This window comes from Thermothelomyces thermophilus, chromosome 3 (genome assembly GCF_000226095.1).
Source record: "Thermothelomyces thermophilus ATCC 42464 chromosome 3, complete sequence".
NCBI classification, from domain to species: domain Eukaryota; kingdom Fungi; phylum Ascomycota; class Sordariomycetes; order Sordariales; family Chaetomiaceae; genus Thermothelomyces; species Thermothelomyces thermophilus.
In genome coordinates, this window is record NC_016474.1 from 771,060 (window position 1) to 796,418 (window position 25,359).

The window sequence follows — 25,359 nt, forward strand, 5'->3', positions numbered from 1 at the left end:
TCTGACATGCTTTTATCGGGGTTAAATAATCCGGGGATCTGCCGGTGCTGCGCGGTCGCACTTCGCGCCACCTCCGTGCTTCGCGAGAGCTCGAGATTTTCTGTATTAAGCAAGAGCCAAGTTTTGGCTTCATCGCATTATCACACCACAGACAGGCCATTACCATCTTAATACTGCTAGGGACGATTCATTCATGGAGCCTTGCTCCAACTCCAGTCCTCCTTGATTATCACCGTCGCCAATAGCGCGGCCATTCAGCACGCTTTTTTGCATCTGGGCGTAACATCCCTCTTGGGTGTTGAAGCATGTCTTCATATCCTCCACCACCGCCTCCCCCAGGCTGGGGACCACCTCCGCCGCCGCCAACTCCTCCTCCGCCGGGTCCTCCGTCATCGCTTCCTCCCCCTCCCGCAATCCCAGCGCCGCCGCCGCCGGGCTACCGTCCTCCAACAGATCCTCAGATTGCGAAGTTTGCGCAGAAGAAGAAGGAATGGCTTCGATCGCAACGCAACCGGTTTGGCGAGAAGAGGAAAGGTGGCTTTGTTGAGACGCAGAAGGCCGACATGCCACCGGAACACCTGCGCAAAATCGTCAAGGACATCGGTGACGTATCGCAGAAGAAGTACACTAGCGACAAGCGCAGCTATCTCGGCGCCTTGAAGTTTATGCCGCACGCGGTCCTAAAGTTGCTGGAGAACATGCCCATGCCATGGGAGTCAGCTCGGGAGGTTAAGGTGCTGTACCACGTTAACGGCTGTTTGACCCTCGTCAACGAGATACCGCGCGTCATCGAGCCCGTCTTCTTCGCCCAATGGGCTACTATGTGGAGTACTATGCGGAAGGAGAAGAGAGACAGAAGACTCTTCAAACGAATGCGGTTTCCGCCGTTCGATGACGAAGAACCTCCCTTGTCTTGGTCCGAGAATATTGAGGATGTCGAGCCTCTCGAACCTATTCAGATGGACCTCGACGAGGAAGAAGAGGCGGCAGTCTACGAATGGTTTTACGACCATCAACCGCTGCTCGACACCCCACACGTGAACGGGCCTAGCTACAAGCGATGGAACCTCACACTGCCTCAGATGGCCAACCTGTACCGTCTGAGCCGGCCGTTGGTTTCCGAGGTTGTGGACCCAAATTACTTTTACCTTTTCGAGCTGAAAAGCTTTTTGACAGGCAAAGCTCTGAACGTGGCATTGCCGGGCGGTCCTCGCTTCGAGCCGCTCTACAAGGATATCGACCCAAACGACGAGGACTTCGGCGAGTTCAACGCCATGGATCGTATCATCTTCCGAAATCCCATTCGGACAGAGTGTCGTGTGGCATATCCGTACCTTTACAACTCGCTGCCGCGGAGTGTGCATTTGTCCTGGCACTCTCACCCGCAAGTGGTCTACCATAAAACCGAGGATCCTGATCTCCCCGCATTCTACTTCGACACCGACATCAATCCCATTTCGTCTCGTGCCGTTGCGCCAAAGAACATTGCTGTGAGCCACGAGGATGAACTCTTTGGACAAGGCAACATCGAGGAGCCAGAGGACGAGGCTTTTGAGCTCCCCGCGACAGTTGAGCCTTTCCTCGCTGACGAGGAACTGGCCACTGAAGACACGGCGTCAGCCATTGAACTGTGGTGGGCGCCTTACCCGTTCGATCGCCGGTCCGGACGCATGGTGCGGGCCCAAGACGTCCCCCTTATTAAGCACTGGTACTTGGAGCATTGCCCCCCCAAGCAGCCAGTCAAGGTGCGGGTTTCGTACCAGAAGCTCCTCAAGACCTACGTGCTCAATGAGCTGCATAAGAAGAGGCCCAAGTCGATGCAGAAGCAAAGTCTGCTGAGGACTTTGAAACAGACGAAGTTTTTCCAGCAGACGACAATCGATTGGGTTGAAGCTGGACTTCAAGTCTGCCGCCAGGGCTTCAACATGCTCAATCTTCTGATCCATCGCAAGAACCTGACTTACCTCCATCTCGACTACAATTTCAATTTGAAGCCCGTCAAGACATTGACAACCAAAGAACGGAAAAAGTCACGCTTTGGAAACGCCTTTCACCTAATGCGCGAAATACTTCGCCTGACCAAGCTCATTGTAGATGCTCAGGTTCAGTACCGGCTTGGCAATATTGACGCCTTCCAACTTGCTGACGGTATCCTCTACGCCTTCAACCATGTCGGGCAGCTGACGGGCATGTACCGTTACAAGTACAAGCTCATGCATCAGATTCGCTCCTGCAAGGATCTCAAGCATTTGATCTACTACCGGTTCAACACCGATGCTGTCGGCAAAGGGCCCGGCTGTGGCTTCTGGGCTCCGGCTTGGAGAGTTTGGTTGTTCTTCATGCGGGGCATCATTCCGCTGCTGGAGCGCTGGCTCGGGAATCTCCTTTCCCGTCAGTTTGAGGGACGTCACAGCAAGGGGGTCGCCAAGACGGTGACAAAGCAGCGTGTTGAGTCGCACTTCGACCTTGAGTTGCGGGCTTCGGTCATGGCCGACCTGATGGATATGATGCCGGAAGGAATCAAGCAAAACAAGGTCAATACGGTTCTCCAACACCTCTCCGAGGCGTGGAGATGCTGGAAAAGCAACATTCCTTGGAAGGTGCCTGGCTTGCCTGCGGCCATTGAGAACATCATCTTGAGATATGTCAAGGCGAAGGCAGATTGGTGGATTTCGGTTGCACACTACAATCGAGAGCGTATTCGGAGAGGTGCCACCGTCGACAAGACTGTGGCCAAAAAGAACGTGGGCCGGCTCACTCGACTGTGGCTCAAGGCCGAGCAGGAGAGACAGCACAACCACATGAAGGATGGCCCTTATGTCTCGTCCGAGGAAGCTGTTGCCATCTACACCACAACCGTCCATTGGCTCGAGTCGAGGAAGTTTTCACCCATTCCTTTCCCAAGTGTCTCATACAAACATGACACCAAGATCCTCATCCTGGCCCTTGAGCGGTTGCGCGAGGCCTACTCAACCAAGGGCAGGCTAAATCAGAGCCAGCGAGAGGAGCTTGCCCTTATCGAACAGGCCTACGACAGTCCCGGTACCACCCTGGAGCGGATCAAGCGCTTTCTTCTCACTCAACGCGCCTTCAAGGAAGTTGGAATTGACATGAACGACAACTACAGCACCATCAATCCTGTTTATGACATCGAGCCCATCGAGAAAATTAGTGACGCATACCTCGACCAGTATCTCTGGTATCAGGCCGATCAGCGCCACCTGTTCCCCGCGTGGGTCAAGCCGTCTGATTCCGAAGTTCCGCCACTTCTCGTCTACAAATGGGCGCAGGGCATCAACAATCTCGACAAGGTCTGGGAGACGGCGAACGGAGAGTGCAATGTCATGATCGAGACGCAGTTGTCGAAGGTCTACGAAAAGATCGAGTTGACACTGCTCAACTCGCTTTTGCGACTGATCATGGACCACAACCTGGCCGATTACATCACTGCTAAGAATAACGTTACGTTGACTTACAAGGACATGAGCCACGTCAACAGCTATGGCATGATCCGCGGCCTCCAGTTTTCGGCTTTCGTCTTCCAGTACTATGGCTTGATCCTGGATCTTCTTATTCTTGGCCCTCAGCGGGCGAGCGAGATTGCGGGCCCTCCACAAAACCCGAACGACTTCCTCCAATTCCAGGATCGCGAGACCGAAACAAAGCACCCCATCCGGCTCTACACGAGATACATCGATAAGATTTGGGTGTTCCTGCGCTTCACGGCCGATGAGGCCAGGGACTTGATTCAACGATTTCTTACGGAGCAGCCCGACCCCAATTTCGAGAACGTCATTGGGTACAAGAGCAAGAAATGCTGGCCAAGGGACTCACGTATGCGGCTGATGAGACATGACGTGAACCTCGGCAGAGCCGTCTTCTGGGACCTCAAGAACCGGCTTCCAAGGTCGGTCACAACGATCGAATGGGAAGACACGTTTGTCAGCGTCTATAGCAAAGACAACCCGAATCTCTTGTTCTCGATGTGCGGGTTTGAGGTGCGCATTTTGCCAAAGATTCGCAATCAGAATGACGAGTTCCCGGTCAAGGACAGCGTCTGGTCACTTGTGGATAACACGACCAAGGAGCGCACCGCGCATGCTTTCCTCCAAGTGGCAGAGGAGGACATACAGAAGTTCAACAACCGTATCCGCCAAATCCTCATGTCATCTGGCTCGACAACCTTCACCAAGATCGCGAACAAATGGAACACGGCTTTGATCGCTCTGTTCACATATTACCGCGAAGCAGCGGTTTCAACCGTCAACCTTCTCGACACCATCGTCAAATGCGAGACCAAGATTCAGACCCGGGTCAAGATTGGCTTGAACTCAAAGATGCCTTCACGTTTCCCACCTGCCGTGTTCTATACGCCGAAGGAACTTGGTGGCCTTGGCATGATCTCGGGTTCGCACATTCTGATTCCGGCAAGCGACAAACGCTGGTCCAAGCAGACCGATGTCGGCGTCACGCATTATCGTGCAGGCATGTCCCATGAAGAGGAGACGTTGATTCCTAACATCTTCCGTTACATTGTCCCATGGGAGGCCGAGTTTATTGATTCTCAGCGCGTCTGGACCGAGTACTCTCAGAAGCGCCTTGAGGCAAATCAGCAAAATCGGCGACTTACCCTCGAAGACTTGGAAGACAGTTGGGACCGCGGCCTGCCCCGCATCAATACTCTGTTTCAGAAAGATCGCAGCACCCTAAGCTTTGACAAGGGTTTCCGCGCGAGGGCCGAGTTCAAGATTTACCAGCTCATGAAGAGCAATCCGTTCTGGTGGACGAGTCAAAGACACGATGGCAAACTGTGGAACCTCAATGCCTATCGTACGGATGTGATTCAGGCTTTGGGTGGTGTTGAAACCATTCTCGAGCATACCCTTTTCAAGGCCACTGGCTTCCCGTCCTGGGAAGGCCTCTTCTGGGAGAGGGCCTCTGGTTTCGAACAGGTCAGTTTCTTTTTTCTTTTCTTCTAGTTCCTATGTCGCCCCGTCCTGCTATAGTCTTCTTGTTCCGGTTATTTTCTCAATTTGTCTCATTTTGGGCAATCATGACTAACGTTTGCGTTACAGTCCATGCAATTCAAGAAGTTAACCAACGCCCAACGGTCCGGTTTGAACCAAATTCCCAACAGACGATTCACTCTGTGGTGGTCCCCAACGATCAACAGAGCGAACGTGTACGTTGGTTTCCAGGTACAGCTTGACCTGACAGGTATCTTCTTGCACGGAAAGATTCCTACGTTGAAGATCTCTCTCATCCAGATCTTCCGTGCCCACTTGTGGCAGAAGATTCACGAGTCTGTTGTCATGGACCTCTGCCAGGTCTTTGATAATGAGCTCGAGGCCCTCAGCATTGAGTCGGTGCAGAAGGAAACAATCCACCCGAGAAAGTCGTACAAGATGAACAGCTCCTGCGCTGATATCCAGTTGTTCGCGAGCCATAAATGGAATGTCACTCGGCCATCTTTGCTTTTCGACAACAAGGACGTGATCGAGGCAACCACGACGAGCAAGTTCTGGATCGACGTTCAGCTGCGATATGGCGACTACGACTCCCACGACATTGAGAGATACGTGAGGGCAAAGTACCTAGATTACACGACTGACAGCATGAGCCTGTACCCCTCCCCGACGGGCCTGATGATCGGCATCGACCTCGCGTACAACCTCTACTCGGCCTATGGGCAATATTTCCCTGGCTTGAAGGCCGTGGTCCAGCAAGCGATGGCCAAGATCATGAAGGCAACCCCAGCGCTCTACGTGTTGCGTGAGCGTATTCGCAAAGGCTTGCAGCTTTACGCATCCGAGAGCAACCAGGAGTTCCTGAACTCCCAAAATTACTCCGAGTTGTTCAGCAACCAGACGCAACTATTTATCGACGACACCAATGTGTACCGGGTCACCATTCACAAGACATTCGAGGGAAATTTGACAACAAAGCCGATCAACGGAGCAATCTTCATCTTCAACCCCCGAACAGGTCAACTCTTCCTCAAGATCATCCACACCAGTGTCTGGGCCGGACAGAAGCGTCTCGGTCAATTGGCAAAATGGAAGACCGCTGAAGAAGTTGCAGCCCTGATCAGGTCACTCCCGGTCGAAGAGCAGCCGAAGCAGCTTATCGTCACCCGAAAGGGCTTGCTTGATCCGCTCGAGGTTAATCTTCTGGATTTCCCTAACATTTCTATCCGTGCCTCGGAATTGCAACTTCCTTTCCAGGCCGCCATGAAGGTGGAGAAACTGGGTGACATGATTCTGCGCGCCACCGAGCCCCAAATGGTGCTTTTCAACCTATACGACGAGTGGCTCAAGAGTATCTCGTCATATACGGCGTTCTCCCGCTTGATTCTCATCCTGAGAGCTCTGCATGTCAACCAGGACAAGACCAAGCTCATTCTTCGGCCAGACAAGACTGTCATTACGCAAGACCACCATATCTGGCCGTCTCTCTCAGACGAGGACTGGATCAAAGTGGAAATGCAGCTCCGCGATCTGATTCTTAACGACTACGGCAAGAAGAACAATGTTAATGTGTCGAGTCTGACCACCAGCGAAGTTCGAGACATCATCCTGGGTATGGAAATTTCGGCTCCTTCGCTGCAGAGGCAGCAAGCTGCCGAAATCGAAAAGCAGCAACAGGAGCAGCAGCAGCTCACGGCCGTCACAACAAAGACTCAGAATGTACACGGCGAGGAGATCATTGTCACGACGACGTCGCAGTTTGAGCAGCAGACGTTCGCCTCTAAGACGGAATGGCGCACGCGAGCCATCGCCACGTCGAACCTGCGCACGAGAGCTAATAACATGTATGTGGCTCCGGTGGACAGCGATGTGGATGACATCACGTATGTGATGCCGAAGAACATTCTCAAGAAGTTCATCACCATTGCGGATCTCCGGGTGCAGGTGGCTGGCTATCTCTACGGTTCCTCCCCAGCCGACAACGATCAGGTCAAAGAGATCAAGTGCATCGTTATGGTGCCGCAGATTGGTGGCCTGAGGAACGTCCAGCTGCCACAGCATCTCCCTCAGCACGAGCTGCTTAAGGATATGGAACCCCTCGGCCTCATCCATACCATGTCCGGCAACGAGCTCCCTTACATGTCTGCGATGGATGTCACGAACCACGCCAGGCTGGTTGATGCCCATCCCACATGGAATGAGCAGACCACTTTGACGGTGGCGGTATCGTTCACGCCGGGCAGCGTGTCACTCTCTGCCTGGGCTCTCACTCCTCAGGGCTACAAATGGGGCGCGGAAAACAAAGACCTCGGAAGCGACCAGCCCCAGGGTTTCTCGACGACCATGGGCGAGAGGCGACAGCTTCTGCTTAGCGACAAGTTTAAGGGCTTTTTCTTGGTCCCGGACAACGGCAAGTGGAACTACAGCTTCATGGGCAGCGCCTTTGGCGGGCTGGAGAAGAAGGCCATCCATGTCAAACTGGATACTCCCTTGCCCTTTTACAGCGACCAACACCGCCCTATCCACTTCTCCAGCTTCAACGAGTTGGAGGACATCTGGGTTGACAGACAGGATAACTTTGCCTAGACAAAAGTCGAGGTTGGTTCAACCCGGAGTTCGGACTGTTGCTATGAAAAAAAAAATCCCAAGAAACGAGACCCGGACAAAGCAAACATGGAAACGGACGGATAGATTCAAAAAAAAAAAAAATTAAGCGTCAAGCGCGGGATGGACATCAGATTGTTTGATCGGCTCCCCAGGACTTCGGCAAGCGGTTCGGGTCGCAACGAAGCAGCGCAAACAAGGTTTTTTTTTTTTCTCTTTCTCTTTTTTTTGAAGTTGCGGTTTTGGGCGTTTCTCCTTCCCAAGCAGTTAAGAGGGGCTGGTGTATCCTGTATCTTGGGCAGCAAGGCATACTGTAACATCTCTCTATGTATGGAGTGTTCAAGGATGATGAGAGTAATGGCTCGAATATGAAGCATGGACATGGTTCAGCGCCAAATCCTTACGTTTTGCTAGCGAACTGAGGTATGTACATACAATGAAGCATATCTGTCGCGGCTGTCAAGATGGCCAAGTAACGCGCCTGTCTTGGCAAAGACAACAAAAATGCACAAGGAGCACGAAGTGTTCTGGAGCGGCCAAGCACAAGGTGGGAACCCGTGTGAACCGAGCTGGAAGCTGGCCGAGGTGTCAGGGCTGATTCGGCGCTCCCTTGTAGCGGTCGCAAGAGATTGCGTTCAATGCGTTCATGCATTGAACAACATGGCGGTTTCCCGTTTGAGAGAACGCAAGAAATCGGGCCTGTAGTTCACGGTCTCGTTGGGAAGATCCAAGGGACACATCGGCCGTGGCGTGGGGCTGTCGGGCCGGGGCCAACTTCCTTGTGAGGTTGGCCTCTTTGTCATAAATAGTACGTACTGTACATACATACAGTACCCGGTGGTTAGTGCTGACTAATTAGTCAGCACTAACCACCGGGTACATGCCCTACAGTAGTGTAGGTCCTGGAAGTTAGCGCGACGCTCGGGAAGCTTCGATTCCGTATGTATGGATTCCATGCAGGATTACGGATTTCATACATCTTCTCGGGAGGTACGAAGTAGCCCAGGTAGGTACGGAGTAGTATGCATTGGCATCTTGCCCTCAGACTGTGCATGCCAAGCCCCCGCCCCCCTTGCAGGAGGTAGTGTAGTTCCGATCAAGATCTGAAGCTCCAACTTAAGCTCCCACCTCAGCCTTCTTCTTTTGTATTGTAGAAGCAACAGTACGGATACGGAGTTCTTTGCTCTCTTTACAACCTTGGTTATGTTACACTTTTCCTCGTTTGAGATGCTGCCCGGCGCTCGGCCTTCCCACAAACCCGGCGAATCAAGGAAAGCTGCCACACAAGGGGTTGGCAATGGGTAAGGGTTTTGGCAGATCATCGTGCGGCGCTAGCCATCGGCACCCAGCCACAGCCACGGCGTTCCCCCTCCCCCCCTCCCCCCTTCGTTGGAGCTTTGACCGGCCGTTCACAGGATCAGATGCCCTCGCCAGACTGTGGGCCCTTGGTGTTCGTCGTTCGCTTCGGAGCTTAGTGTACACTACAAGTAACGTTGGTGTATCATACCACCTCGGCGCAGCGGCTAGTCCGATCGGAGCGAAACTCCACCGCCGGCCGAATCAAGGGCTGATCAGGAGCTGGGCCGAGCTCCGGAGAGTAACAACCGACAAGCCATGAGGAATGAATGGTTCGGAAGGTTTTTGCTTGGTCGCTCTGACTTCCGACGACCAATCCATTCCCCCTGTGTTCAGGTATTCCGCATTCGAGCCTGTTGGTTCGGTGTGACCGAACTCGCACACCAGATTGACTTGGCCGATGGGAACCAAGCCATGGCCGTTCGTCTCCAATCCCGGCTCGGGCCGCTAAGCAGGAAACTGGCGGGACCGTCTCCAGTAGTGTACTCGACAAAGGAGGACATCTCCCAAGGCATCTCTTTAGCAACCCCTGCGCTTCCATGCTTCCATGAAATGCAGGGGCTGTCAGAGTGGTGGAAACTAGCGGGACTTGGGGTGGGTCCTGGGCGGATGATCAGAGACATGTCTCGGAAGGGACCTTTTGGCACAGACGACTTCGATCAGCCTCTGCTTTCCTGATTCACTCATCCAATCAGTTTGCGCGCTGCACCCTTGGTACGGATTGCTCTAACTATGCTCTGAACGACATTAGAGTCCGTTTTCTCTAAGCCGCTTGCTCTAACATCGCGTCCAAGGCGTGCCAACTTGTAGCTTGGGCGATCCAGTCCGACTTTGGCTCTCGAACCTCTTGATTTGCCCGTCCGCATGGCCATATCAAATGTGTCTGCGCACTTGTGGGTCTGCAGCCTGAACACCCGCTGTTCTCCAGCCCTGACCGACAGTCGCGGATCTCGTGTCGACAGCCCTGGACCTAGTTAGACGTTCATCTGCGGCTTCTAGAAGGCCGAGATGACATCAATTTCACCATTTGCAGAAGCATAAAACCGATTTTAATTGCAAGGTCTGAATGAAACGCTTTCGCTTCATGCGCCCCCTCGGCCACTACTCTCCGTAGCCTCACACACACAGCGACGCAGAGGCTCCCTCTTCTGCCGATCCTGGTCGCCAAGCATCGCCTACTCCGGGGTCAGTGCTACCCCCTCGCCAGCCTGCTTTTGCTAACAATCGACCCCAATGCCTATCTACACTAGTGTAGGTCCTGGTTTTTTTTTTTTTTTTTCAATTTTTTTATTTTGTGAGGTACGTATCGTATCTGGGTTTTCAGCACGCCGCCAGCTCACTGGACCAGGTGACCATGGGCCACCCCCTTCCTCCCGCCCCAGCAGCATTGAGATGCAATCTTGGGGATCCCGAAACCAAGCCTGTTCGAGCCACAATGCAACTACACCTCAGTCCAAGTCGCGCGCCTATTCGCGAACTGTTACGTATAGGGAAGTATTCCGCCCGACTGACACTGATGTTACCCATGCTAGTACCAGCTACTGCACTACTGGCATAGTCAGCTTGCCTCGAAATCGGACGTCCCGAGTCCAGGGTATGAATGTACGTACGGATATACGGTCGTACCTGGACGTCGACAGTCCACAGCTCCACGCCGAGAGCGGTACCTGCCCATGGAGGTTCAGTCCATCACTACTAGTATCGCCTCGTCTGGACATACTGCAGGGTAGCCACCAAATGGCGATTGTCCTATTCTTGGACAAGGTGCTCCTAGTAGCCTAGGTCCTGCATGCAGCGGTCCATGCCGCCAACTCCATCACATACAAAGTACAGTACGTACTGCACACAGGCATTCTTCAGCGTGTCTCGACTTCCGCTCTCCCTGTCACGAGCAGCTGTTGGTTTCTTGGAAGCCTAGATCTACTCGGGGTTCCAACGCGGCTCGAGAGCCACGCGAGAGCCACGCCTGAGACGGCACGCGCGCGTGTGTGCGTGGGCATGTGTCGTGTGTAAACATCACTCAATATGGGTTGACCAGGTACCTCGCCTGTTAAGCTCGCCCATTTCCCGTTCGGCAATCTGACAGCTTAACCAGCGAGCCTTCACTTGCCGCCGCCCTAGGGGGGAAGGGGGGCCAGGGTATCGATCTCTTTTCGTCGCTGCTATAGGCCACCCCGGCTCTATTATATCTTCTTTGGGACACAACAGCGAAAAGGTCGACCACTGACCCTGTCCGCCGCCCACAAGTAACAGGCTCCCGAGCAATCGTTCGGGCACATCCCAAGTGGCTTGTGTCCATCCCTTCCCACCATCCCACCACTCCGCGTCGAGAGTGGGTAGCGGTGCTGGGTCTTTTGTACCTACCGTTTCTCGTGCGCGTATTCTTTAGCGGTCGAGATCAGGTCTAGCCACTGTGAGGCCGGATTATCTTACCTATACCCACTCCAGAGCTTCCCACGGAATCTCTTTCGGCTTGCCATGAGGAGGATTACTAGCTAGATCAATAACGGCAGGCCATCGTTACCAAGCTTAGCTGCGAGGCAAGTGCCGCGGCTGCATTCTTCCATGAGCCGGGTATTGGGAGCAACCCTCAATATCCGGCTGTCGCAGTGCCCTTTCCCTAGCCGCATGGTAAAGGCTCGTTTCACATTTTGTTCTCTATTTTGTCTGGGTGTTTCGCGTCCTTCCGTGTGTTTTCCAGGCTATGTTTTTCTTCTCTTCATCGTTCCCACAGCCCTGACGGTCTCCTCTTTCGGCTAATCTGCCCGGGGGGGGGTTCCAGATTTGATGGACTGCCTCCGCCATCGACACCCCGGCTACCGTGGCTCTCATGGGCCCCTTCCCTGTTGCATCATTGCTAGGGCTGGCCCCTGCTTCTATATCCGGCATCCGGTCCATGGCATAAGATCCTCATATTATGCTACCGTCATCGTTGGTCAAGTTGACTTGAGTCCCGCCAATGCTCAGAAACCATCCTTTTGGTCTGGCGCTTGGCAATCTCTGATGTGCTTAAACTTGGATGTGGAGTGATGCAACGGGTATTAAACCTACTCCCACCCCCCAGAGCGCTGGGAACCCGACTTCCTTTGTCCTGCTCCGCGATTACTGAATGTCAGACGATATAATACTACATATACTCGTTGTCGTTTGCTCAAAAATTTTCTTCCCTCTTGTCGGGGAACGAGGAAGGGCGTAAAGTACGAAGACGCCCAACCAAAGGAATCCCGTCCACCCGGGCCCAGCAGTCGCGTTAGGGAGACGAAAGCTGCCCGCGCATGTCATAAAAAGCAACGAGCTGCTGAGGGGTCCCGCCCGAGTAACTGGCACTAACTTTACCTATCTCTCCAACCGCCTCAGGCCAAGCCCTTCCGCTCGAGACCGTCCCGGCACTCCCACCGACCGCTCCCCGTGACCGCGAACATCCAGCCAAGACCCGATCCACCCTTCAACACACATGCTCTCCGCCTTTCTCCGAGCACCGTTCGCTCTTCATCAACACAAGCTACTGGTGGCGCTCCAACCGACCAAGCAGACGAGAGGACGGGCTGCCGAACCTCCCAGCTTCGGGTGAATCGTCGCTGCCTCCGCCCACGTAGCCCCGCGGGGTTCAGCCTTCACGAACTATTTCGATTCAGAGTCCGGCGACCAGCCAGAGCAGCTCGCTCTGGCGGAATCCATGTGTTGGAGACACGCTGGCGGGCAACTACCGTGTGGGACCCGACTACAATGTCGACTACGCGACACAAGAGCCGCATTCGGGGGAAGAGGCCCAGGCTGCGCACCCATATGATGCGCACCACCACCACCACCACCACCATCGGGGCTCTCTCCAGCATTCCGCGCCGCCCCCGCTCCACGATGCCCCTTCCCACCCCTCTCACCACGGAATGCCGCCGCAGCATTACACCCCCACCCATCACCCGCATCCGATCCTTACTGACCCAGCCCACCTGGCCGGGCACCCCTCGGCCCGACACTTGGGGCATCCGGGACCGTCCCATTTTGGCGCCGGCCCCTCTCCCCATGCTGTCGTGACGCCCCTCTATCAGCCTCTGACCCCGACGCACGGGCACACGGGAGGGGTGAAGCGGTCACGGCCCGACGATCTCGACCTCTCTGTACCCGGCATGCCCGTCCTCGAGCACAGCAATCTCGAGCCGATGCAACAGACACCGCTGGGTGCCGCTTACGCACAAGCACCCGCACCGCCAACACATCACCACCATCGGCTGCCGGATACGGGGCCGCCAAGCAAGCTCATGCGACGGGAGGGGGACAGTAGCGGTGGAGGAGGAGGAGGAGGAGGAGCTGGTGGTGGTGGTGGACCAGGTGGAGGAGGAGGAGGAGGAGGAGGAGCCCCAAGCATGGTTGGGCAAGCCGGGATGCCACCACCAGCTCCGCGGCCGAAAGGGCCGAAGCTGAAGTTTACGCCCGAGGACGATCAGCTCCTTATCGATCTCAAGGAGAACAAAAACCTGACGTGGAAACAAATTGCCGACTTCTTCCCTGGACGTTCGAGCGGGACACTCCAGGTGCGCTATTGTACGAAGCTCAAGGCCAAAACGACCCAGTGGACAGAGGAAACGGTGAGTGGTTTCTCTCAGGCCGGGACTCGAGAGTAGATAGAACGCGGCATCAGTGACTGACTGTGAATTATAACTACAGGACCAAAAACTCAGAACGGCGCTTCAGGACTACGAGAACGAAAAGTGGCGCATCATCGCAAACAAGGTCGGCACCGGTTTCACCCCGGCAGCTTGTCGCGAGAGGGCGGCGCAGCTGTCCGGCGAGAGCTTATAGCAATCGTTGTCCCCCCTCGGGACTTCAGATCCTGAGGCAGGGGACGCCAATCTCTATCCGTCACAGCCCCAGTGACGAGATGGCACACGCCAAAACCAGAACCACCTACCTGAAGAGCTCCGGCAGAACCCTCGGTCCGAACAGGCCAACGAGGTTCACACCTGCTCTTGGTTGTATTTTCAATCCTCCTCTCAGATGCGGCCCCACCGTCAACGATACGCTAGACTGGAAGGTCCGCCTGCAACACAAAAGAACATTCAGAACCCAACATAATCAAGCCCGCTGGGCTATCAAGAAAACACACCGTTTCTTTTGGCACAGAAAGATTTCTTGTTTTGGCATTTCTAAACCTTGGGTCTGGAGAGGCACATTGTGGCAGGTGACCACCCTGTCGTGCTCTTGGAGCAGACTGACTGCTTGCTCTCCTGGCCCCGGTCTTACCTTGTTATACTCTTCTAATGTTTCCTTCTCCTGGCACTACACCTTCTCTGCTCCCTCATACGTAATCTTCCATCCCTACAACAGCGTCGTGTTAGTCGCTCCTGTTCAGGAGGCGGCCTTAATATCAGAGATACCCCTGATACATTTAAAAGGATATCTTTCATTTCCATATTCCCTAGGTTTTCTTCTTTTATCCCTATTGTCCTCTCTCTCTCTCTATTTATATAATAGCATCAGTTCTCATGGCATAGATGGGGCTGGGAACCTTGGCAGGAGAAACGATACATACGATGACCGGTCGGGCGAAGGGGGGGTGTACGGCCGAGTGATGATGACGACCTAGATTGTTCATTTGCTTTCGTTGGGAAGCGCTTCCGGGTGAGAAAGGGTAAGAACGGACATCATGAGCTGGGTAATGGAGGAAATGGGTTTCAGTCTACTCGTCCTAGTGGTGTACACAATCTGAAGTAATCCAGCTTGGATCGCACCCCTGCTTGGCGCGAGGACGATTAGTTCGTCATGCTCTTTCTCCCTTGACCCGGCAACCCAAAGGCATCGGCTGCTGCAATCTCAAATACCTCGATGAACCCAGTTGAATGTTTCTCTATCTGGGCGGACCCTGAGTTGGACCAAAATCCTTTGCTTTGCTACCAAGTGAGTGCTGGAGTTGTGAGGGGTGCGATTACATGCTCCGTAGAAAGGTGACAAGGGCTTCGCCTCGCCCCATGTCAAGTTCCGATGTCGATCCTCCAGTCACCCTCAGCACGGTAACGGGTTTTTTTTCTTCGCCGAGACGGAGGTACACTACCCAGTCACGGAGAGCGTTTAGTTAACTTGGTTGCCACAATCCTGAGTTTCAAGGATTCACCTTCTCGCATTGCTGCCACCCACACGTTGGGATGCATGCTCATATCATCTGCAATCGCGACATCACTTTCCTTGCTTGAGGACCGGATAAACAAGCGCATGGGAGCTCCCTTGGCGGCCGGAACTCGGTGATTTGCAGACAATTGAACGTGGAACCCATTTGAGACCATTGAATCAGAGCGCGCCGTTGGGCCGTTGCAGGCGCATCATTAGCGTTGCCAAGCCGGACCCCACAGAGTCCGTATCCTTGGGGTGTGGGCACAGTGCGCGATCGATGAAGCAAGTCCCTGCCCCACTGCGAGTGTCCACCATGGATATACCTGCAGGTACTCTAACAAACTGGTTCAGGTGGTGATAAACAAAACACGGGAGCTTTAGGAGTTCACTATCTACAGAGCGTAAATAAGCGCACCGCTTGTCCTGGCAAGTCGTACACACATTGCGAAACGTATAACCGGGAGAAAGGGCTGTGTTGGACTCTGTTGTACTTGCAGTGCCATACAAGTAGGTATGGAATTCGTACATATATTCATCACCTTACGTACCTAGCGAGAAACTCGAGTTGGAGTTCCATCAACGGAAGTTATGGGGCACTTTCCAACATCAAAATACATTACCCAAAACAGACAAGTGCCAGCTCCAGGTGCTTCTCCACGGAAAGCACTACGTACTTTCCAGGTTCTTTGTATATGGTATGAAATCTTGCTAGTAGTGAAATCAGGCTGCCTTAATTTTCATGTCATACCGCAAGTATCACTGGCAGGGTACACTAAGGTAGCTGATGACCTTCCTTCTACTCTTGTAATCACCAAACTGCGGCCCGACTTGCTCAGCCGCACCGTGCACCTGCCACCTACGCTATCCAACCCGTTCACATTCAAGCGAACCAATTCCTCATTAGTCTGGAAGTTCCTACCTCAGCAGGAACGAACTCGAGCACCGCCGAAAATCCAATGCAATAGTAGAGGCGCGAGAGCCCCATCTTCCCCTCTTCGCACTGCTTGCACGACCCCCGGCTAATGGACAAGAGTGGATTGTTCCTTTCAGGTCCCATCCCACCAAGATGATCGATCTCGGCAACTTCCAGGGCCTGGAGAGGCTCAAGGCAGCATCAAGTCACATCCACGTTGTGTTCGGCAAACCGCCCCTGTCACGGCTGTCGAAACGATCTCTCTTCGGTAAGCCCGCCTTCTCTGCGGGGTCCTGGCTTCTTCGATCCGGTCTCCGACCACCACGCCCCGTGCCTCTTGTCAGATTGGTGCGCTGACAACCGAGCTCCCCATTCCCACGGCAGCCCAGAGCACCTCAGGCATAGGCATCGCCTGCTTCCGTTTGGAATTTGAAATCGCCAGAGTATCTCATCCCATCCTCTTGCGGAGCTGCAGCGTCTAGCACCCGCAGAAGACTGCATTGTATGTACCCCGCTACACACATCAGGTACCGTATGTACTTCGTGAAGAACTGCGTTTCAGGTACTCATGCAAACAAGTCGCGGGCTGGTAGCCAACGTTCATACCAAAAAACAGGCACGCATCCAATCGGAGATTAGCACGGCAATATATTGCCTCATGCTCACAAGCAATTGGTAATCCGATCCGCCCCTTCCCGCTGCTAGTGCCGATTCGCCGTTCACAGTGATTTTGAAGGCTTTAGGTTACACACTAACTACTCGACTTGGCTGCTAGCACGGTAGGAAGCTGGCCACATAAAGCGGGTGTCCTAGGCTCGTTAAGGATCAATAAACTCTCTAAACTTGCCCAAAGTCGAAGTGACGACCGAAACCCGCAGTTTCAATGACATAACTCAGTGGCCATAGCAAGTTTTCTTGTCCTCCTGGGTACACTTGACTAAACCAAGAGTAGGGCAATTCGCAGCGAGGAGGCATCCCGTCATGCGTCAATGCGAAGCACGGGGCAAGGCGGACGCATCACCGAGAAACTCGAGCCACCCGCCCAACAAATCCAGTTCCCCTCCCAGACGATGACATGGGGGGGAAACGAGATGACAGCTTCGACGGCACTCCTGGCAGTTGTAACCAATTCGGTGGTCACTGGCCGTGATACGCAAAGACCGTAGGGTAGCATCCTTGTCCGGTGTGATCCGACGGATCACGCGCTTCTTCTTTTGCGTGAGCGTGTGGGATTCTAGGCCGCGGATCTCCCAACTCAGAATCGCCAGGCCGAGAGAAGGAAACAGCCAGTCCGCAGCGGGACCGTGGAAACGGCCATACTGCGTAAGCTGCCGAACAGTTGGTGGTGGCGGTCTGCAAGAGTGGGACGGCGTATTCCTGAGCGGTCCGGCCCTATAGCAGCCGTTGCTATAAGATGCGAACATGGGGACCCGCTAAGCCCCCAACAAGCCAGCCACTCCAGATACGGTGCGCGTTACTTGCGACAAGCATCATGTCCCTGCGAGACAGCGCGCCGTGGAGAGGGAAATCGTCGAACAGCCTGGTCCCAGCGAACGGCAAAACCTGGCTGGGAACCTCTCCTGGAGCCGCGGCGGTGTCGCCATAGTCGTTATGCTTCAGATCTATTGGATTGGCGCCTTCCTAGATTTCTCCTCGCAGGCGTCTGTGTCCCGAACCAAGAAAGCAGGAGTGTCAGATCGAGAGCCCCCGGGTGGGGGTGGGGGGAGAGGGAGAGGGACGAGAGGAAGGGACAGGATGCAAGGAACACGGTCCGACGGTGTCAGAGAGAGAGGGATGCGGCCTCGCATGTCCGGCCCCCATTGGGCAGCCATCGTCAATCCGCATTTTGCTTTAAACACCTCTGCCCAAGGGGAGGCGTTCCGCGGGCGGGGTATGGTGGGATGTGATGAGTGGGAGTAGTGACGGCGCACTCCACTGTCAGCTGTCAGTCCCAAGGCCGGGGTATGGAGAGTTAGACTCGGCCTACCCCTGAAAGAGGTGGCTGGTGCTGTGCCGTTTTCTGTGCTCGGCCTGGCCAAGACCGTTCTTCTGATCAGACGTCTGCGTACCATTGATTGCGCAGCGTTGCAACTGTCCGTCGTACTCCCACCCTCCCCCCAAAAACATCCGATCTGTATCCCAGGCGGTAGGTAACTGGCTAAGCACAAAAGTTAACGGTCTCGTTGGACACCAGCCCGGCCCGTCCTGCAAATCACTCGGCGATTTCGACAGAAAATCTGGGTCTCGCAGCATCCGTCCTTTGGAGAAGACTCCAAGCTCAGTCTTCAACTATTGAGCAGCACGGATGACTGGGTTCTGTCCGTCATTGCAACGGTTAAAGGTCCTTTTCTCGCGGCGCTGTGTCCCGTCCATACGTCCTATAGCAACAAGCAAGCGATGGGATAGTGGAAAGACATCATGGACGACTTTCTGTAATCGGAGCCTTGCTCCCGCAAAAAGGAACTTGCCAGAGAGCTCCCGCCCGCCCCCCCCCCCCCCCGGAAGAAGATTAACAATGATTCATCACAACTGGCTTAGTGAGGAGCAAGTTCATTGTCACACCTATGATCACTAACCATTGGCCACGACTGAAACTCTTAAGGTCCTCTGTATAATCTCAAGGGGCTCGAACCCAGTAGAACACACCCTCTGATAAAAAAAAATGAAACTGAAAACGGGGAAAAAGTCAAAATCACAGCGTATTAGCGAAGCCCTTAGCTCAAAAAGCTACAAAAGAGAAAATAGTGGTCCTTAAGAGCGAGAGGAACCAAGCGGCCTTGACTTGCTCAAAAGTCGTGGCTGACTTGTAATATCGCAGCGTCTACTTGACTGCATACCGGTGTCCTTTCATCCTTGCGCTGCAGTTGCAAATCGAGCCCAATCCTGAAACGGAGCAGCTGTCCGCAAAACGTGACTGGTCGCAAAGTACGAATCAAGTATTGAAAATATGGCGATGGCTGAAACCAGGGCACCAGAGTTAGAGCAAACCAGAAAAAAGACAAAGAACGAACCGAATGTTTTGCAAACAGGAGTTTCTGTCAAGAGCATCAACACTCTTAAGAATGTAAGAAGAGCACGAGCCAACTTGGGGGTTGGATAGAAGCCCAAGGGCGCGCACACCGGCCGTGCGTCATCAATTAAAGTCACGTGACAGCGCGCTGAATGCCACCACGTGCGTTCGCGACTCATTCATGCTCAACTTCAGCAGTATCACCCGCAGCTGCTGCTTACGAACCTCTCCTCGCACTTGACAGTCAGAATCACCTCCTCGACAAGGCAAAGCAGATCCATCCGTTTTGTCCTCATTCCTTTGTTTCTTTGGTACTTTTGCTGTTACCTCGCTTAGAATGTGCCCGCCCTGATATTCGTTCCCGCGCCGCCGCTCCCCTGCCGCCCTGCCTGCTCAGGTTTGCCTTTGCCTTTCGCTTAGGTCGGTCTCTCGTCACAAAGCCCTCGAGAGTATCATACTTTGCTCCCCGCCTATCGCAATATGAATTCCACGATCCAAAGCCCCAACCCAGCCGAGGGTCCCTCCAATGCGTCCACTGATAACGCCAATTCCCATGTCGCTGAGAACGCAACAGACATCCAGAGCGAGATAGTGGATGACGAGGCGACAGCACTCAAGCTTCTCACCGAAAATGTTCGAGATCAGGACGACCTCGAGCGGGATATCACGCTCCAGGCCAGTCGCGCCCTGATCGAAGCTGAGGACAAACGGGATCAGAAGCGCATCGAAAAGGCCGAGGCGTCTAAGTCCAAACTCGAGAACCAACTCAGGGTTCAGCAGCAGAAACTCCGTGCCGCACATGCGAACCCTACGGCAAGGTTACGAATCCAGCGAGAAATTGCCCGCATCGAGGCGGAGATTGAGATCTGCGACAAAGACATCGCCGATTTCAATGCCCGCATCGAGCAGCGAAATCGGCAAGATGCAGCGGATGACCAGGCACAAAGAACAGGCGGAAGGCTTCCCGGTGAGACGCAGCGCGAGTATCTCATTCGGACCGGGAAAATCACCCCTTTCGCCACGTTTGGCGGGCCCCGGCCTGAAGGCGTCCAAGGAGAGCTTGCTGATGCGATAATCGACGCGGAGGATGAGGCTGTTGTGGAGGAATTAGAGGAGCAGGCAGGAGAGGGTCCCCGTTCGCACCAGAATTTGAGGGCACCGGGTTTCGCCGAGGAGAGCGAAGATTTGGTTAGCTCTGCCGTAGAGTCCGAGTTCTCTCTCCGGCCGCGGAAGAAGCGGAAGGTACCGAAACCCCCTACGGTGTCCGACGATGACTTTGCACCGAACGAATCAACTGCCGAATCGGTCGATTTGGAATCTTCTGCTTCTGATGACTATGACTTGACGGACACCACCCCGAAGCGGAAGCGAGGGAAAGCAGTGAAGGGAGGCGACGACAAGATTGACTTGAGCAACATAGACGACGGGAACGAGGCTGTTTACCAGCGGAGGCTTAGGGACTGGGTCGAGCGGAGGAGCCGGGCAAGAAGGCGTCGTCAGGAACAGTCGGGTGTGCCCGTTGACGACGGGTCAGATGGCGTAGAGGAATGGCACAAGCCATCACCAGATCAACCAGACCACCATTTCGAGAACGGATTGAAGCTCCCCGGCGACATCTACCCCTCTCTCTTCGATTATCAAAAGACCGGTGTGCAATGGCTGGCAGAGCTATATGCTCAACAGGTTGGTGGCATTGTCGGCGATGAGATGGGCCTGGGTAAAACAGGTTCGTCCTGTTTTTGCACTCTCAGTATCTGCCGCCCCCTGAATCTTCCGCTCACAATCTCTCAGTCCAGGTCATCTCATTTATTGCCGCCCTGCATTATAGCAGAATGCTCCACAAACCCGTCATTGTGGTCGCCCCGGCCACCGTTCTGCGGCAGTGGGTCAACGAGTTCCATCGCTGGTGGCCGCCACTCCGCGTCTCCATCTTGCACTCCTCTGGAAGCGGCATGTTCAATGTCCGTGACGAGGGCGAGATCGAGGACCATGTGGATGACTGGGAGGAGAAGAAGCCCAGAAAGTCCAGCGCGGCCGCGAGAAAAATCGTCGATCGGGTGGTCAAGCAGGGTCATGTTCTGGTCACAACATATGCTGGTCTGCAGACGTATGGCGACGTCCTGATCCCCGTCGACTGGGGCTACGCTGTCCTGGACGAAGGCCACAAGATCCGGAACCCAAACACAGCCATCACAATCTATTGCAAAGAGCTGCGCACCCATAACCGCATCATCCTGTCCGGCACACCAATGCAGAACAATCTGACCGAGCTCTGGTCCCTGTTTGATTTCGTTTACCCCATGCGCCTTGGTACCCTGGTGGCGTTCCGCAACCAGTTTGAGATACCAATTAGGCTGGGAGGCTACGCCAATGCCACCAACCTACAGATCATGACTGCACAGAAATGCGCAGAAACCCTCAAGGATGCAATAAGCCCCTATCTCCTCCAGCGGCTGAAGGTTGATGTCGCTGCTGATCTCCCGAGGAAGAGCGAGCAGGTGCTTTTCTGCAAGCTGTCACAGTCGCAGCGGGAGGCATATGAACTGTTTCTCAAGTCGGAAGAGATGGCGGCCATTCTCAACCGGACGCGTCAGTCCTTGTACGGCATTGACATACTCCGAAAAATATGCAACCACCCCGATCTGTTGGACCCCAGGCTCAAGGGCAAACCTGGCTACAAGTGGGGTGATGACAGCAAATCGGGCAAGATGGCAGTCGTCAAGTCGCTGCTCCCGATGTGGAAACGCTTAGGACACAAGACGCTCCTGTTCTGCCAGGGCGTTCAAATGCTCGACATCATCGAAGCATTTGTTCAGCGGCTGGACAATATCAAGTACCTGCGTATGGACGGCAAGACGCCAGTCAAGCAGCGCCAGCTCCTCGTCGATCAATTCAACAACGATCCGGAGCTTGATGTGTTTTTGCTGACGACCAAGGTTGGCGGATTGGGCGTTAACCTGACGGGAGCGAACCGCGTCATTATTTTCGACCCGGATTGGAACCCTTCCACGGACGTCCAGGCGAGGGAGCGAGCCTGGAGGCTGGGTCAGAAGAGGGAGGTTACTATTTACCGGCTGATGACGGCCGGAACAATCGAAGAAAAGATTTATCATCGGCAGATATTCAAACAGTTCCTGTCAAACAAGGTGCTCAAGGACCCGAAGCAGCAAACAACCTTCAACCTTAGCGACCTGCATGACCTTTTTAGCCTCAGCTCGTACGAGGATGGTGTGACCGAAACGAGCGAGATGTTCAAAGGCAGTGACGTCAAGAACTTCAAACGCAGCGGCCCGAAGGAACTCATTGTGCCTGGGCACGACGCTGTTCCACTCAGGCCCCGACAAGTCGGCGCCAACAAGGACGCAGATGAGAAGGAAGGCGATCTTCGCAAGATAGATGGGGTTGCTGGCCTCGAGACGTATGAAGACCCCTCTGCACCACCGTCCAACGAAGAGGATCGGCTTCTGGAAGGCCTCTTTGCAAGCTCAAACGTCCACAGCGCCCTTGAGCATGATGAAATCATCAACGGCAAGAAGACGGTGAAGGCGGATCGTAAGTTGCTCCAGCAGGAGGCTAACCGGATAGCTGCGCAAGCAGCGCTCAGTCTCCGCCGCGCAGGCGAGCAGGCTCGGAGGGTGCCCATTGGCACCGTGACCTGGACCGGGGAGGTTGGGGAGGCCGGCCGGCCTACCAATATCCGTCGCGGGCGCGGCGGGCCAAGCTCTGCCACCATATTGGCCGGCGTTGCAAACCGCCAAGGGCTCGGTTCAGGCAGTCCCGGCAGCTCAAGACCGGGTACGCCCGGTGCAGCTGATCAAAATCTCCGGGCGAAAGACTTTGAGAAAATGATACCGGAATTTATCAAGCGGCACAACGGTCAGGTGCCGTCCAAGCTGCTGGTGGATCATTTCAACCGATATTGCAGTGGTTCTCGGCAGGCGGACGAGTTCAAGTTAGCACTAGGGAAGGTGGCCAAGATGGAGAAGCGAGGGTCCAGCATGCGGGCGATCTGGACTCTCAAGCCCGAGTATCAGTAATTCGTGGGCCAGCATGATGCCCAGGATGTAGGAATGCTACAGACGGAAGATGAATGCCTCCGCAGTAAACCGAGGCCTGACGGTCATGGGTGGCGTCACTAGTACTTTCAAAGCAGTGGCCCACGGACAACGACCTGCTTTTTGACGAAGAAATGACGATTATACCCTTAGACTTCCTGGAGTCTCTTGGTGTTCTCCTTGTTGTTGTAGCCAGTGTCACGATCAGCTGCTGTCAGCTTCGTAGCGCTGGACTTCTATTAGCGTTACTTGACAAAAAGAGCCACCGCGCGGCTAACATGCCACAGCGCTGCGGGCGGATTGCTAATGGCTGACGTAGCAGCCAATTGGGGAGGTTCTGGACACGAAATAGGCATGTTACGGCAAGTTTGCCAAGCTCCAAGCATTCCTCTGCTTTGGTATCCATACTGCCTGCCCGAGATTTTAAAAAACCAGCGCTCTCATTTTGGAAGACGCAGCATATGATGGATACCCCGTACTTGTTTACTGCCAAAGTAAGTTTGCGGAACAGTTTTCTCAGAGACTCGAGCCCATAGCCACCGCCCGGCGCTATCGCTTAATTAACTGCCGTAGCTCAACTCAATTTCGCCTCCCGACGCAAGTTAGGTGTTATCGCACAATGCCCCAGGACACGGCCTCGGATGCAGCAGGAACCCCGGCGACTGTGGAAATGGGGCCGGCAAATGACAAACCGGCTCCGAACCAGGCCGCCGACTCTGCCTCCGTTCCGGAACAAGCAGCCAAACCGGCCCTGGCCCCCTTAACACCTCAAGAGTTCCGCATCTACAACCGCCTCGCCGAACAAATGGATTATTTCGTATGTACTACTAGTTGCTCCCAGTTTCCCGCAACCAATTTCCTTTCCCCCGGCTGCCCTTCTATATCTCCTTAGGATCTAGATCCATCCCAGCATAACTCACCACGCCGCTCAGCACGACCACTTCCGCCAAATGTACGCCACGCTCCACACAGCATGCACCACCAACCGGCGCCCGGCCAACATGTCGCTGAAGCAGTTCGTCGACGAGGGCCTCCGGCTGGCGCGCTACCTCGAGATGCACCACTCCATCGAGGAGACGCACCTGTACCCCCTGCTCGGCCGCAAGATGCCCGAGTTCCGCGCATCCTCCTCCCCGGCCGGGACTGGCAAGGGGGGCGGGAAGCGGGGCAAGAAGGAGGAGTGCGAGCTGCTTCGGCAGCACCAGATCATCCACGACGGGATGGACGAGATGGCGGATTACCTGCGCCGGTGTAAGGACAAGGAGTGCGAGCTGGACCTGGGCGTGTTGAGGAGCAAGGTTGAACCGTGGGGAGACGTGCTGCTGAAGCATCTGGATCAGGAGGTCAGGGAACTCGGGGCCGAGAAGATGCGCAAGTATTATACGTTGCAGGAGATGAAGGCATTCCCTATATGAAGCGTTCCTTAGAAGTATGAGAGCTTTGTAGGCATGGTGAAGAAAGGGAGGGGGGGCGGGACGTGGACATAACATGGGTCATTTGCGCTGTGATATAAAGGCATTGAGTTGCCCCGAAGTGTAGGAGGACGATTGCTCCACGGGTGTCTTAGCGAGCATGTTGAGTGAATCGCTCCGAATACTAGCCACAAACTTTTTAAAAACTCATCTTCCTTACAGACTACCGATCGACGTTATCGAAGGCAGCCTCATCAGGCAGGTCATCAGTAGTGTTCTGTGACAGTTGCTTCACCCGACCTACCGGGGCACCCCTATTATTCACGTCGAGAAGAGGTTCACTAACTGTAACACAGCGGTAAAAGATCCCCGAGGGTGGCTCTGGATCGCATCTCGTGCATTGCAGGCCTGAATTATATGACAGCCGTTGCGGTATGGTTGCATATGAGCATCCGTATGCAACCAGTACTGCCGCATCAGGGTCGCTGTCAAAAGGATGTGAGTGGAAAGAGGAACAATGGCGGTCGAAGGCGGTGGGGGAAAAAACACCCCCTCCGCGGCCATTGCTTGAGGAAGGCAGTCCAAGTTGCGGTGGAATAGCGTAGGAGCGAAGGGCAATGTTTCACAAAGCTTTACCTCCTCAAAGCATCACATGTAACCAGCAGTACATGTTGCTGGCTGTGACGAGGTAGTGTTGTGCTGGAACCCGATATTGGTGTTAATTACTACTTAAATACCTGGCCGAGACCTGCTGCACCTCTCGTGAAACTGGTCAGCCTAGGCGGGCAGCAAAACCAACGGCCGCTAACATTAAAGAACTTGAAGGAAGAGTACTAGGGTACTATAACCGGCCTGCTTGTTTGAGGAAAGAGGGTGTGGAATCACAAGCAGATGAGGCGGTGAAACTTGCCCCTACCCTCCTAGTAGCTATAAGTTC

General features: G+C 54.4%; 5 protein-coding genes across 5 annotated transcripts; 4 read left to right on the forward strand and 1 right to left on the reverse strand.

Annotated features, from left to right (window-relative positions):
* The first annotated feature begins 70 nt into the window (after positions 1–70).
* MYCTH_2303431 (uncharacterized protein) lies at positions 71–7,780 on the forward strand. Its single transcript, XM_003662561.1, has 2 exons — positions 71–4,952; positions 5,076–7,780. The coding sequence occupies exons 1-2, from the start codon at positions 306–308 to the stop codon at positions 7,551–7,553; spliced, it is 7,125 nt and encodes a 2,374-aa protein (XP_003662609.1). The 5' UTR covers positions 71–305; the 3' UTR covers positions 7,554–7,780.
* Positions 7,781–12,814: 5,034 nt separating this feature from the next.
* Positions 12,815–13,727, forward strand: MYCTH_50303 (uncharacterized protein; the record flags this gene model as incomplete). The annotated part of the gene is made up of 3 exons (XM_003662562.1): positions 12,815–13,226; positions 13,278–13,511; positions 13,591–13,727. The coding sequence occupies 3 exons, from the start codon at positions 12,815–12,817 to the stop codon at positions 13,725–13,727; spliced, it is 783 nt and encodes a 260-aa protein (XP_003662610.1).
* Positions 13,728–17,468: 3,741 nt separating this feature from the next.
* Positions 17,469–18,134, reverse strand: MYCTH_2303434 (uncharacterized protein). Its single transcript, XM_003662563.1, has one exon. The coding sequence runs from the start codon at positions 17,775–17,777 to the stop codon at positions 17,568–17,570; it is 210 nt and encodes a 69-aa protein (XP_003662611.1). The 5' UTR covers positions 17,778–18,134; the 3' UTR covers positions 17,469–17,567.
* A 2,601-nt stretch (positions 18,135–20,735) lies between these two features.
* Positions 20,736–23,086, forward strand: MYCTH_2303435 (uncharacterized protein). Its single transcript, XM_003662564.1, has one exon. The coding sequence runs from the start codon at positions 20,788–20,790 to the stop codon at positions 22,990–22,992; it is 2,205 nt and encodes a 734-aa protein (XP_003662612.1). The 5' UTR covers positions 20,736–20,787; the 3' UTR covers positions 22,993–23,086.
* A 318-nt stretch (positions 23,087–23,404) lies between these two features.
* Positions 23,405–24,471, forward strand: MYCTH_2303438 (uncharacterized protein). Its single transcript, XM_003662565.1, has 2 exons — positions 23,405–23,827; positions 23,943–24,471. Exons 1-2 carry the CDS (start codon positions 23,630–23,632, stop codon positions 24,423–24,425), a joined length of 681 nt encoding a protein of 226 aa, XP_003662613.1. The 5' UTR covers positions 23,405–23,629; the 3' UTR covers positions 24,426–24,471.
* The last annotated feature ends 888 nt before the right edge of the window (positions 24,472–25,359 follow it).